Source organism: Mesoplodon densirostris, chromosome 8, assembly GCF_025265405.1.
Source record: "Mesoplodon densirostris isolate mMesDen1 chromosome 8, mMesDen1 primary haplotype, whole genome shotgun sequence".
In the NCBI taxonomy this organism is placed as follows: Eukaryota; Metazoa; Chordata; class Mammalia; order Artiodactyla; family Ziphiidae; genus Mesoplodon; species Mesoplodon densirostris.
In genome coordinates, this window is record NC_082668.1 from 88331220 (window position 1) to 88346855 (window position 15636).

General features: G+C 35.8%; 1 protein-coding gene across 3 annotated transcripts in view; it reads right to left on the reverse strand.

Moving 5' to 3' along the window:
- The window catches only part of FASTKD1 (FAST kinase domains 1), a 31661-nt gene that overhangs the window by 3421 nt on the left and 12604 nt on the right, over positions 1 to 15636 (reverse strand). For 2 of the 3 annotated variants that reach the window (XM_060106219.1, XM_060106221.1), the window contains 7 exons: positions 13620 to 13730; positions 12758 to 12889; positions 10316 to 10802; positions 8775 to 8889; positions 3029 to 3157; positions 1219 to 1350; positions 740 to 853 (listed from right to left, as the gene is read on the reverse strand). In XM_060106219.1, coding sequence (XP_059962202.1) covers positions 740 to 853; positions 1219 to 1350; positions 3029 to 3157; positions 8775 to 8889; positions 10316 to 10802; positions 12758 to 12889; positions 13620 to 13730 — 1220 coding nt within the window. The remainder of the gene's footprint in view (positions 1 to 739; positions 854 to 1218; positions 1351 to 3028; positions 3158 to 8774; positions 8890 to 10315; positions 10803 to 12757; positions 12890 to 13619; positions 13731 to 15636) is intronic. The other variant, XM_060106220.1, reaches the window with a different exon arrangement.

Below are 15636 nucleotides of genomic sequence, written 5' to 3' on the forward strand. Positions count from 1 at the left end.
ATTCAATGAAATATTATGCAGTCACTAAAAATAATGTATAATTATATTTGTTGGCATAGAAAAATATTCACAACATATAAACAAAGTTATAAACACTATAAAATAAGCCATTTGTTTTTTTAAAAAGTCAGAACTTTTAAAAGTACATATTACTTGTACACATGAACATGTATTGCTTGTAAAATTAGAAAGAAAACAACAAATGTCATTAAAAATGAAAAAAAAATTCAGAAGGAGAAACATAGACACCAAAAGTAAAGAGTGTTTGTATCATGGGTGATTTTCCTTTTTGGTATCTGTCCTTTCTGGTTTTTCTATAAGCATGTATTATGTATCATATAAATGAGTGTTTTCTTCCAATCCTTAGTTCTTAATCATACTACTGTATTGTCTTAATTATCCCATATCCTTATATACAAATATTACCAATTAAATCTTATTTTTAATGATCTATATATATTTTCACATAAAAATAAGCCTCTTGACAACATGAGGTACAAATATGAGTTGGCAATACAATGGGCTTGGGATATAATAACCCTAGTTCCCCAACCAGGGACTGAAGCCATACCCCCTTCAGTGGAAGTGCAGAGTCCTAACCACTGGATCACCAGGAAATTTCCTGAAAATTTCCAAGATAACGAAAAAAATTTTTAAAAAGTTTTAAAATTCCAGTTGATGAGATGATTCTGTTTAGTTTGGCTTTCTGAAAGTAGCTAATAACCAACCAAAGACTTACCTATTTTGTAGTAATAAGGTGTAAGAACAGAGGCTTTTACAAAATTGATTCCTCCTAGTACCTCTGCTAACATTTTATAAATCTGCTGTTGTGCTCCATTCATACTGCCAAAATCTTCAGGAAAATAAAAATAATTAGTTCACTTAAAATAATCAGCTTTTGAATGAAAATCATCCCATATCTACAAACTGAAAAATAGATTAATATTTCCAACAAGAGCTTCCATGTATTGTAATACCACCTGCAATAACACTAAATTCAGCACAAGTTCTTTGGCTCTCTCCCAAAAGAGGTTTAGTGTTCTAAATATTAAGAAATTCTTACAACACAAATTTCTCTACAAAATGGTTCCATTAAACAAGTTATGGCACTCTTGGGAACTCTGGTGTCATGGTTAGGTTTAACAATAAAAACAGTACACTACCTAATAATGTACTTTAGAATTAAGCTTTACTTTCTGACCCAAACAAAACTCAAACCTTTTTTATACTGCTGTTGACAGAAGCGGTCATGAAACCATGGAATCTGATATTCAGGACATTCCAAGCAGACTGCTCTATTTAATTCCATAAGACGAAATTGGACCTTCATATTTAGAGATGAACATAAAACTGAAATTAAAAAAATACATTAATAGACTTTGATAGCTTGAACTTAGCAAAGACGATTCATTTTTCACATTCATTTATCCCCATAATGGTTGTAACTTTTATTCTCATATTACAAAATCATTTCATTTGCATACACATGCTTTATATTTTTAAATTATTACATTCAGTGGGATGATTAGGACCAACACCTATGTTTCTCACTAATTATGAATATTAAAACTACATTTTAGGGGCTCCTCTGGTGGCACAGTGGTTAAGAATCCACCTGCCAATGAAGGGGACATGGGTTCGAGCCCTGGTCCGGGAAGATCCCACATGCTGCAGAGCAACTAAATCCATGCGCCACAACAACTGAGCCTGCACTCTAGAGCCTGCAAACCACAACTACTGAGCCCAGTGCCACAACTACTGAAGCCCACGCGCCTAGAGCCCGTGCTCCGCAACAAGAGAAACCACTGCAATGAGAAGCCCGCACACCGCAACGAACAGTAACCCTGCTCATGGCAACTAGAGAAAACCATGCACAGCAACGAAGAACCAAAGCAGCCAAAAATAAATAAATTAAATAAAAACAAAAAAACCTACATTTAAAAAAATACTACTAAAGAATATTCATTGACCTAATATTCCACATTTAGCAATCTATCCTAAGGAAACAAAGATGAGGGCAATGACTCATGTATAATAATCATTATTTATAGTAATGAATTGGAAACAACCTACATGCTAACAAATTTTATTACTTCCTTATAATGGCAGATTCTATAGACTAAAAAATCATGACATCAAAAAATATTTAATGGCATGGAAAATTGTTCAAAATATAGTTCAATGACAAAAGCAACAGACAAAAGTGAACATATGTATAATTCAAATTTTGTTTTAAAATATATATAGGTATATAAACATACATATAAGGGCAGGAGACAGAAAAGAAATACTCCAAAACATTAAAAGTTGTAGTTTCACTTGGTGGTAAGATTATGAATAATCTTTTATTTTCTATTTTATACTGTTCTATATTCTAAATTTTCTACAATAATCAGGAAATACTTTTATAAACAGAAAAAAACCCAGTATTAACATTTAAATGCCTTAGTATGTAGGTAGAGCTGAAACTTGGATACAAAATACAAGTGATAATTTATTAAATTAAAAAATATATATTTTTTGTTTTTTGTTTTTGCAGTATGCGGGCCTCTCACTGTTGTGGCCTCTCCCATTGCAAAGCACAGGCTCCTGACGCGCAGGCTCAGTGGCCATGGCTCACGGGCCCAGCCGCTCCGCGGCATGTGGGATCTTCCCGGACCAGGGCACGAACCCATGTCCCCTGCATCGGCAGGCAGACTCTCAACCACTGCGCCACCAGGGAAGCCCTAAATTAAAAAATATATTACGCTTGCTTGTTGTAAAGCAAAAAGTTTATTGTTTTTTAATAATAATGTTTAACAAGTATATAGTAGTTTTTCTTTGAAAGTGTTTTTATGTATCTTATCACATTTTTAACTTTTTTCGCTTATGAAATTTACATACAGAAAAAAAATTCATAAAATGTATATGTATAGTTTAACACCTAATTATAAAGAAAAATCATATATTTATCACCCACGTGAATAAAATACTCCTAAACAATAAAATATATATATATATATATATATATATATATATATATACATACGTTCAAGTTGAGAATCTAATTTGGCTAAGAATCTGATGTTAAAAATTGCCTTCAGTAGATCTTCTGAAAAATATTCACGTGTGGCCAAAGAGTAACCAAGAAACACTAACATGAGAGGATCCAATATACCTAGAACAAAATTAAGATTAAAAAAAATTAAAATGTACAGCTGCTTCACATATACGTAATATATATTCAGGTAAAACCAGGTTTTAAAAAAATAATACAAACACAACCTTGACAAAATTAATCTATACTGTCACAAGTCCAGATAGTGGCAAAGTGGTTACCTTTGGGTGGGTGAAGAATGGGAATGAGGGCCGGGGAGAAGGGTACTATGCTAATATGCTATTTCTTGATCTGGGTACTGATTCCTTGGCTGATTCAATTTGTATAAATTCACATACTATATATATACTAAGGATATGTACACATTTCTGTGTTATTATACTTCCATTAAGTCTTTAAAATTGCCTTGAAAAGAGAAAGATTGAAAATAAAGGGTCAGTAGAGTATGTAAAGATAAGTGATCCCAGTCTCTATATACTGATAATATTGCTCAGAATGTGTGCAGAATCTTTCTAAGCACTTTACAAATATTAACTCATTTAAACCTCACTTCAGTGTAAAGTAGGAATGATTATTATCTCCGTTTTATAAACTCAGTGTACTGAAGCACAGAGAAGTTTAATGACTTGCCCCAAGTCACATGGTTAGCAAGTGGAGGGTGAGATTTAACTTGGAGAGTCCAGCTCCAGAGTCCACACCACGGTCCTGTGCTGCTCTCTAGGGCTCTCAGATCCCCAGGCTGGGTACAGACATATATGAAGCTCAGGTTTCACTCAGTACCTCCTCCCTTACCTGTCAGCCAGCAACACGGTACGTGTCTCAGAGATAAGGCTTGAGGTTATTTACTGGGTTTGCTTCATCCAAGAGATATTTATTTTATTTTTCAAATTTTTATTGAAGTATAGTTGATTTACAATGTTGTGTTCGTTTCTCGTATACAGCAAAGTAATTCAGTTATACATATACATATTCTCTTTTTCATACTCCTTTCCATTATGTTTTATTACAGGACATTGAATATAGTTCCCTCTGATATACAGTAGGAACTTGTTTATCTACTTTATATATAGTATCAATTGTTTGTATCTGCTAATCCTAAACTCCTAATTTATCCCTCCCCCACCCCCTTTCCCCTTTGGTAACCATAAGTTTGTATTCTATGTCGTGAGTGTTTCCATTTTGTCAATAAGTTCATTTGTATCATATTTTAGATTCCACATATAAGTGATATCATATGGTATTTGTCTTTCTCTCCCAAGAGACATTTCTGATGAGAGGGAAGGGGTCCTCTAAAATGTGCCATTAGCAGCAATGTTCTTACAAAGGACAAAAAAAGATGTTAAATCTTTTCAATGTTTCGCTGAGTTTATTTAGTAAAGCAAGATCAAGTCACAAACAAGGTTAATAGCGATGATCTCCACCAGCAAAACTGATCTGTCAAAACTAATGTTTATTCAAAATAAAGAAAAGTATTATTCCATTAGAATTTTGCTTATACAGGTCTCCAAGAATTTTCCAAACATTTTCCCAGTAAGTCTTAAAAAAAAAAATCAAAGCTGTACTTCTCAAACTCTCATCTCTTATATCCTTTATTTGAAGAAGAAAAAAAAAGAATGTATTTTCATTTCCTTCTGATTGTTGACACACAACTGAACAACCAGGAGAGCACATTCAAAGTCTCATCTTTCAGTTTCAAGTCTCATCTTTCTATATATAATTGTATTACTAAAAGGGGGTATATATGAATGCCACACATGTATACACCCATACATGAATAAACACATACATATCAGTCCCATTTTGTCTATTAGAGACACACAAAAATAGACATGGTTAGACACTATCTAGCATATAGACTCCACAAAAATGTAGCAAAGTCAATGAGCATCATACTGACATAATTAATATATTTATACTGGTCTCACACAGCCTAACTAGAGGTCTACAAGCCTAGAGAAACATAATTCCTGCCCTATTATAGAGCCTAACACCTTATGCTGGTCGTGGAAGCTCCCAGTTAAGTATTTGTTGCTTGGATGACGGAATGGGAATTTCTTACTCTCCAGGCACAGCAAAAAGCTCTGCGGAAGCTGGTCTCTGGCTGTCTCTCCAACCTCTTCTCCTACTAACTCAGTCTCCCACATTCCACTCCTGCCACACTGAATCTGCTGTTCCCGAAAGAAACCAAGCATATTCTCACCTCAGGGCCTTTTGCACTTGCTTTTCTTTACCCTGGGATTCTCTTCCCCACCTATGGACATGAGTCACCCTCTCTTTTTTTTTTTTCACATCTTTACCGGAGTATAATTGCTTTACAATGTTGTGTTAGTTTCTGCTGTACAACAAAGTGAATCAACCATATGTATACATATATCCCCATATGCCCTCCCTCTTAAGCTTCCCTCCCATCCTCCCTATCCCACCCCTCTAGGTCATCACAAAGCACCAAGCTGATTGCCCTGCATGATGCAGCAGCTTCCCACTAGCTATTTATTTTACATTTGGTAGTGTATATATGTCAATGCTGCTCTCTCACTATGTCCTAGCCTCCCCTAAACCCCCGTGCCCTCAAGTCCATTCTCTGCATCTGCGCCTTTGTTCCTGCCCTGCCACTAAGTTCATCAGTACCGCTTTTTAAAATTCCATATATATGCATTAGCGTACAGTATTTGTTTTTCTCTTTCTGACTTACTTCACTCTGTATGACAGACTCTAGGTCCATCCACTTCACTACAGATAAATCAATTTCATTCCTTTTTATGGCTGAGTAATATTCCATTGTATATATGGGTCACATCTTCTTTATCCATTCCTCTGTTGATGGACATTTAGGTTGCTTCCATGTCCTGGCTACTGTAAATAGTGCTGCAATGAACATTGTGATACATGACTCTTTTTGAATTATGGCTTTCTCAGGGTATATGCCCAGTAGTGGGATTGCTGGGTCATATGGTAGTTCTATGTTTAGTTTTTTAAGGAACATCCATAGTGTTCTCCATAGTGGCTATATCAATTTACACTCCCACCAATAGTGCAGGAGGGTTCCCTTTTCTCCACACCCTCTCTGGCATTTATTGTTTCTAGATTTTTTGATGATGATTGTTTAGATTTTTTTTTTGCAGTATGCGGGCCTCTCACTGTTGTGGCCTCTCCCGTTGCGGAGCACAGGTTCCAGACGTGCAGGTTCAGCGGCCATGGCTCACGGGCCCAGCCGCTCCGCGGCATGTGGGATCTTCCCGGACCAGGGCATGAACCCATGTCCCCTGCATTGGCAGGCGGACTCTCAACCACTGCGCCACCAGGGAAGCCCTGTTTAGATTTTTTGAGACATCATCCTGACCGGTGTCTCACTTCATTCAATCCATGGTCAATGACACCTCCTCGCTCCATCCAGCCCACCTCACTATCCTCCATCCTACACACCTACCCTGCTCTAGTGGTCTTAAATACTTATCACCATTTCACCTTATGTATTTGTTTATTGTCTATGCCAGTTTCACCCCATCAGAAAGTAAAATCAACGATGGTAGAGTCTACCTGTTGTTATTCTCTCCTATATCTCCCCAGTGACTAAAGACTGCCTGACAGTAAGTACTTGGTGAATGTTGACTGAAAAAGCAGTAACTACTGAGCCAGACATTTCACTTCTAAAACACACTATACTGACAAGTAAGACATGTGGGTCTGAGAAGAGAAGCACCATTAAAACCTTTTTCTTTAAGGCCAAACAGAAAGAAATACAATTCAGGACCAAAATAAAGAATGAAAAGAAAAAAATAATTTCCTGCCTCCGCTACCCTCACATACTGCTTCTGCTAAGGCCAACAGCAGGAAGGAATATTTCTACTCCACTTTTTTCTGGTATTGAAACACTATTTAGACTTTTTAAAGAGACACATAATAATCAGCACCAGAGCAGCAACTTTTCTGACAATTAATAAACATCTACATAGGACCTTAAGAAATATTTATTTTCTATTTAAAAAATGAACAAACTTTTAAAACTGAAAACAATCAAATGTGATATGTCCCCAGAAATGATACAAATATCAGGTATACAGCACCACATAAAGGCATTTTTTGCTGAAAATGTTTAATCTGAATCTAATCAAGCATCTATAACTAACTTCCAGTTTACTAGGAGCACAGGAGATGGAGGAGCAAGTTAAAAGCAAGAACTCAGACAAATGCAGAATGTGGCACAACCCACAATAAATGGCCAATCTCTATTGCAAAAAATAAACATCAAGAAAAAAAAAAGATTAGGAGAAAGTGACATAACAACTCAATGTTGGTTTCTTTAAAAAATTTATCAAATAAAATTTGGTGACAATTGGGAAATTCTTATTATGGACTGAGCAGGTAGAAGGTGGTACTTGTTCACTTTCTTAAGTGTGATACTGGTATTGTGCTTACATAGAAGAATGTCCTTATAACCTGAAGTATTTAGGGCTGACACTTCAAGTGGTTCATCATACGCACACACACACACACACACACACACACACACACAGAGGTAATGTGGCAAAATGTTAATGATTATTCAAAAGCTACGTTGTGGGTATACAGTATACAGATGTTTGTTACATTGTTCTTTCAATTTTACTGTGTATTTGAAAACTTAGGGACATCCCTGGTGGAGCAGTGGTTAAGAATCCGCCTGACAGTCCAGGGGACACAAGTTCAAGTCCTGGTCCGGGAAGATCCCACATGCTGCGGAGCAACTAAGCCCGTGCACCACAACTACTGAGCCTGCACTTTACAGCCCGCGAGCCACAACTACTGAGCCCACATTCCACAACTACTGAAGCCCACGAGCCACAACTACTGAGCCCACATGCTGCAACTAATAAAGCCCCCACACCTAGAGCCCGTGCTCCGCAACAAGAGAAGCCACCGCAGTGAGAAGCCCGTGCACCACAACTAAGAGTAGCTCCTGCTTGCCACAACTAGAGAAAGCCCTCATGCAGCAACAAAGACCCAACACAGCCAAAAATAAATAAAAAATAAATAAATTTATTTAAAAAAAAAGAAAACTTAGATAACAAAAAATCTTTCTCTTAAGTCAATGCAGAGCAAAAAACAAACAACAAAAAACAAAAACCAGAGAATATTCTAGACCATAAGATACCAAAGAGATAACTTAACGGAATGAGTGAACCTTGATTGAATCCTGGGTCCAAAATAACCACTCTAAATAAGGTACTTTGAGAATGAGAGAGATTTAAAAATGGATTGTGTATTAGGTATTAGGGGACTATTAATATTCTTAGGTGTGATAAGAGTATTGTGGTGATTTAGGAGATCATTATTCTTAGGAGGTGTATACCTAAGCAATTAGGGGTAAAGAGTCACAGTGCCTACAACTTACTTTGAAATGGCTTAGAAAAAAACAAGAGAGCAAGAGAAACAAACAGTAAAGCAAATATGATAAAATGTGAACCGCTGAATCTAACCAGTGAGTTTATAGGTTCTACTTGTTCAATTCTTTCACTTTTTAATGTAAGTTTGACATTTTTCATAATAAAAAAGTTTAAAAAATGGATCCAAAATATTTTTTGAAGGTATAAAACTCATGGCTATTATCACTATCCTTTAAAAAAGGAATATGTCTTAGAGTAGCAGCAACAGTATCCTCCAACCTCCTCATCAATGTATTACCAAACAATATACCTACTTAAGTAAGAATTAAGGTGTTGAAGGCAAGTTCCAAAAAATTCATCCCTTTGAGGTGGATCATAGTTCAGGGCGCTGAACGGAAGAATAATAGCAAGGATTGCAAAAGGATGAATCTGTAAAAATAGAACAAAAAAGTTATTGCTTCAACTTCAGCAAAACAAAACAAAATTTAGCCTAATTATTATCTTAAGCAGAAGTCTTTATCTAACATGCCTATAGTTAAATGAACATGCCCACAGTTAAATGACACATGTATCATTCTGTTTATTAAGTCTTCTACCTTGCTATAATTTATTTAATTCCACCACTAATTTCTAGTAACTCTAAATATTAATGCAGGAAAAATAAATCAGATAAGATACAGATTGATTTTGTTTGGTGTAAAATCCTGTTCCAGAATTCCTTAGTCATTAAAATGATGAGAAAATAGTGTCACAATTTCCATGATATCAGCACATTTTATAGACTCATAATATAATGTAATTAAGGAAGTTTCTTAGTTTATAATAATAATCATAATTCATTTTTCTTTCCTTTTTTTTAATTCATTCATCCAATACTTAATAACTGGCAGGCACTATAGACTTTTATTTTCAGTTATTAGAAATAATGTCTTCTAAGTAAAAGCCATATCCTGATCTATATAATAGATTTTGTAAGTGACTGTCTTCTCACATAATCCAAAAAGCAGCATTTTACGAGTTCCAGAAATAAATGTGTAAGACACACTGACAATTCAAGAATACTGAAGTCAGTGGAGATCTTATAATTTTCTCAGTTTTCACACTTATCTCACTCTTTTGAATAGTTTTTAAATAGTAAAAGTAACTATCACAGGATTATAGAAAACAAGAAAACAAAAATCATTCATCTTCTTTATCCTTATACAACTATCATTTTAAGAATTTCCTTCTAGTCAATGAATTTTCACTGCTGATCTTAACAATATTTGTAATAAACCAAAAGATGACAGCTTATCTCCCCAAATCTGCACTGCTGGAGGAAGGGGTTTTAAGGGGAGGAACGACAAACTGCTGAACCAGAAACTAGAGTATAATTTTTTTTTTTTTGGCCATGCCCCACGGCTTATGGGATCTTAGTTCCCTGACCAGGGATTGAACCCAGGCCCTCAGCAGTGAAAGTGCAGAGTCCTAACCACTGGACCACCAGGGAATTCCCACTAGAGCTTAATTTTTTTTTTTTTTTTTTTTTTTTTTTTTTGCTGTATGTACGCGGGCCTCTCACTGTTGTGGCCTCCCCCATTGCGGAGCACAGGCTCCGGAAGCACAGGCCCAGCGGCCATGGCTCACGGGCCCAGCCTCTCCGCGGCATGTGGGATCTTCCCAGACCGGGGCACGAACCCGTATCCCCTGCATCGGCAGGCGGACTCTCAACCACTGCGCCACCAGGGAAGCCCTAGAGCTTAATTTTTAAACTTCAAATTCCAATCAAGTTCTCAAAGTACTTATGATAAACATTTATGCTTCTAGAAGTTGACAACTATATAAAACTAATGTGTAACAAACATTTCAATTTCACCTTTTCATTCTGCTGAAGGACCACTGAGGCTATCCTATCAAGTAGCGAAGTACTGAGGTAGTTAGTTCTAGTAATAAAAGATGCAATCCCTGCAACATTTATGTAATTAATTTCATCCATCAAACGCTGTAAGGTAACAACAGTTTCTTCAAGAAGTGAATCAGCAAACCAGTCTCCTTTTAAAGATTTAACTTCTTCCCATAACAGATTCAAACTGCTGCATTTTTGTAGTCTCTGACGACCGTAGTGATCTAATTTTTGAAGTAGTTTCAACTGTTTCCCAGGAATATTATTCCGATACATGGGATCATACTGAATACATCTTAAAACAGATGTGGCAAAACTATTCAGGTCATTTAGGTCACACTGTGGTAAAACTGCTTCAATTTGAGATATCCTTGCTTCGTCTAAGTGAGGAGAAGGAAGCATCGAAAGGGCACAAACCAGGAGGGAAATCTCACTAGGTATGACACTGACTTTCAAATAACTATAAAGAAAGAGGGAAAAATGAAAAGAACAAAATTAATACATCAGCAAAAAAACCAATACACATATAAGTATTAAAATATGAATAATTATTATTACAATTAATAGGTGTGATAGGCTTAAAATATAAGTTAATTTAAGAAGGGTTGGATAAATTCAAAGATGACAGCTTCTTAAAGGATTACTAAGGGAAGCCTTAAGATGTTCTAAAGCACTGCCCCTATTTTTTATGCAAAAATAAAACCATAGTCCCTGACAAACAAAACGTCAGTGTCAGAACAATGTCTGCAGTACTGCAGCTGGAGATGGAACTTGGACTGAAGTTCTGATGTGACCTGTCAGGAGCTGGTATGACCTAGAACAGGCAAAGAGCGACCACTCAGTAATAGTGATTCCCTTCTTTCTTCTGCTACATGAGAAGCCCAACTTTCAAAAAACAAAAACAGGATAACAGCGCATAAATTGACCCCATTCTCCACTCCTCCTTTCCCAAACCCCTATGGTAAAAACCCTACCACCAGGACAGCAGTTGTTAAAATACAAATTAAAAACTGGGAGCTTTTAAAGAACCTTTAGGGTTAGAAGTGTTGGAAGAGATAATCAAATATAAATTAAAACAAAATTGAGTCACTTATAAAAATATTAAGTTAGCATATTAAAATAATGATAATGTTCAATGCTAGCAGGGGTGCACTGATACAGGCTTTCTCATTCACTAACAGTAAACTTAAAAAGTTGGTGCAAACTTTCTGGAAAGTAATTTAGCAGTAGCTTAAGAACTTTAAAAGTAATTATATCATTTGACATGATCAATCTCTGTCTAGTAAACTAGCCTAAGAAAATAATCTAAAATGCACGCAAAGATTTATGTTATGTTATTCATAACATAGGGACGCAAACCCTAGTTTAAGTAAACTAGCCTAAGAAAATAATCTAAAATGCACGCAAAGATTTATGTTATGTTATTCATAACATAGGGACGCAAACCCTAGTTTAAGTCAAACTTATTGTCTTCAGTATTTTGCAATATCAAAAATGATTAAGGTGGCCACACTTAAAAATGTGCAGTTGGCTTCCCTGGTGGCGCAGTGGTTGAGAGTCCGCCTGCCGATGCAGGGGACACGGGTTCGTGCCCCGGTCTGGGAGAATCCCGCATGCCGCGGAGCGGCTGGGCCCGTGAGCCATGGCCACTGAGCCTGCGCGTCCGGAGCCTGTGCTCCGCAACGGGAGAGGCCACAACAGTGAGAGGCCCATGTACCGCAAAAAAAAAAAAAAAAAAAAATCACAGTGAGAAATCAAACTAGTATGGAAAAATGGAGGGGAAAAAGGTTAATCTGCTTTTAATTTCATTCATTATTCTGATCCTTAAAATAAAAATTTTTAATGGAAAACTCCATTTTAGCATAATGAAAAGTAAATGGAAAACTGAATAACTTAGTTGAAATATGAATGCTGTATCCATAGAAATGCAGAAATTTTAAAATTATAAAGGGAAAATCTGTATGAAAACACTTTTTCACTAACATTACCCCCACATATTTATTCTTAAAATTTCGAATTTAAAAACTTAATATGCCTTAAAACAGGCAACTAAGCAGACTAAATGCCCCCAAATGTGAGCACTCCCAAATGGAGTTTTGCCTTCTTCAGTAGCTCCAATCTTTTCATGGTTATTCCAGCCCAGCAGGAAAGGAGAATGGCTTGGCTTTGTGTATTCACGTCCTAGGGAACTCATCACCCTACTGACCTCCTTTCCATTTCAAAATATATCAAGCACAAGCACTGGCAAAATGGGCATGGCGGGGAGACGAGTGTCTTTAACATTTTTAATAACCTACCCATTTCTGCTTTCAAAACTTACAACAACTCTATACATAATTAAAGAAAACAAACAGTGAAATAAAGAAATAAAAAAAACAATAGTGAAAAACTTAAACACATCTATTTTAATCTTACCTAAGCAGCAATTCTCTGAGTTTCACAAAAAGCTCTTTACTTTGAAAATGTAGAAAAATCAATGCTTGAGTTATCCTCAATAACTCTACTGGTTTATAGTTATCCAAATGTTTATGCAGAATTGAAGCAATTCTAAAAAGAATGATATAACATGTATTATAACCAGTTCATTCGTGTACTTTTATTAAACTTTTACTGAGGAGCTGTTTCATGCCAGACATGCTCTGTGCTGGAGAAACAGCAATGAATGACACAAGGTTGTTCAAGATGATGATAGAAATGTAAAACTGATTTAATTTTCTTCCTTAAATCCTCTGGTCCTCTAATGGAGATGCTTAAAAGCAATGGGAAATGCGAAGAGACAATAAGTTGGAAGAATTAGGGCAGAAGGAATATCTTTTAAAGGAATATAATGATAATGAAAAGATAAATACACACAATCTGAACCATGTATTTTTGTCTCTTCTTAAATCTCAAGTTAACAAAAAAGGCAATATATGGCAGTATGATTTCAAGGTAACAACTGTAGTGTGAAACAATTCAAGTTCATATAGATGTTAACTGTTCTGCAAAAACTGTCCTTTTAAAAAGTCAGTTCTGCTCTATGCTCTCCACTTTCCTAGATTATATCCTCTGCTTGAGAATAACAACAGCAGCAAATGAAATGAAATATGCTGTAAACTATTTAAAAATCTCTATTTTGAAAAATAAATTATTTAGAAAATAAACAATGACTTAAATGTTAATTCCTTATTTCTTCAAAACCAAGATTACAGGAAAAAAACATGTTTTTTTCTCAAAGAAAAAAAGCAACTTATGAATGTCAACTAAACTTAACACCATGAATTTCAGAAAAGATTACTTTTTAATCAGACGTGAATTTCTGCTTTCCATCTCTTCCATTGCTCCCATCACTGCCAGGGCTTGCTGGCTAGTCAACTCCTCTGACATCAATAATATAGTTGATTTAAGTCTAGAAGCAAAGAAAAATATTTTTATGTTGAAAAACTGATGATTAGCTTATAAATTTTTTTTAAATAAGTTCTTAGGTAAGAAATAGAAAAGACATAATAGAAACAAAAACTGAATTCAATATATAATTCTAATTTTCTCCCCACATAACTGGGGATAATACAAAATACTATTAAATAAAGAAAAATACATTGTTTTCTTCAAAGTAATTAAGGCCTCAATATAATCCTAAACTATCTCTTTAAAAATATAGATAAAATGTTTTTAAATTAATTGGTTAATTAATAATTCTAACATTGTAAACCTTGTAACCCTTAGCTAGAGAGCTAAGGAACTAACAGTTGATATTCCAACTCTACCCCAATTTTTTAAAACTGAATAAGATCTGACCAGGAAGTCAATATACCTGCATATTAACAGAAATCCTATATACTACTTACTGTAACATTATAAACTGAAAATTTACAAAGATGGTCCATTTTGAAACCATCCAAAGTAATCCAGTAATAAAAGTATATAAGTGTGTCTTTTAGAATAATTTAGAAGACTAAAAATGAAATCTAAAGAAAGCAAGATAAACTAATTTTCTATTCATCCTACATAGTTCCACACCATCCTTTTCACCAACCTTATCAAACATTTCAAACCCAGCTTCTCCCCATAGCTTTTCCCAACCATTTTAGTCCGTTTTTCTCACTTTTCTGTCTGCCCACAGCAGTTACTATCTATATCACTAATTTTAGTAGTTACTCATAAACTATGTTGAAGTGTCATGCTATTTACATATTTCAATTATGTATTTCTGTACTCTCAGGTGGAATAAAAATTCCTTGAAGGCAGGGACTCAATTAAATTCAACTTTTGTACTGCCTTGGCATAAAAGATTTTTTTTTTTTTTTTTTTTCTTTTTGCGGTATGCGGGCCTCTCACTGTTGTGGCCTCTCCCGTTGCGGAGCACAGGCTCCGGACGCGCAGGCCCAGCGGCCATGGCTCACGGGCCCAGCCGCTCCGCGGCATATGGGATCCTCCCAGACCGGGGCACGAACCCGTATCCCCTGCATCGGCAGGCGGACTCTCAACCACTGCACCACCAGGGAGGCCCGGCATAAAAGATTTTAACAGTACATGGTGACAAAAAAAGAGAAAGATTCCAATAAAAATTTTTTAATAATCATCTTGTTTCCATGTTGATACAGTCTCTTAAAATGTACCCTTAAATTTCTTCATATAATTCAAAGGATTCTTAAAAATAAAACTCTCCATGAAGTCTTTGCTAACAGAAATGAGGCAGATACTTCTATTATGTAACTCCTGGAACCCCTGCTTAACTGAATCTATGAATCACACTTACTTGTTTGCTCATATCTAGTAATCATGTATTAATTTAATATTTGCTCATCTTTATAGCCCAAATTTTTCTATGTACATCAAATCTGGCAAAACAGACATAGAGAATGGACCTGAGGACACGGGGAGGGAGAAGGGTAAGCTGGGACGAAGTGAGAGAGTGGCATGGACATATATACACTACCAAATGTAAAATAGATAGCTAGTGGGAAGCAGCTGCACAGCACAGGGAGATCAGCTCGGTGCTTTGTGTCCACCTAGAGGGGTGGGATATGGAGGGTGGGAGGGAGATGCAAGAGGGAGGAGATATGGGGATATATGTATATGCATAGCTGATTCACTTTGTTATACAGCAGAAACTAACACAGCATTGTAAAGCAATTATACTCCAATAAAGATGTTAAAAAAAAAATCTGGCAAAACTGGAAATTCTTAAAAGATAGGAATCAGACCAAAATCACTAAAACCTGACACTAGGAATATATACCAATGTGCATAATAAATGCTTTTGATGATGAATTTGAAGACACCAAAGCATAAAATGGTCCATTGTTAGGACT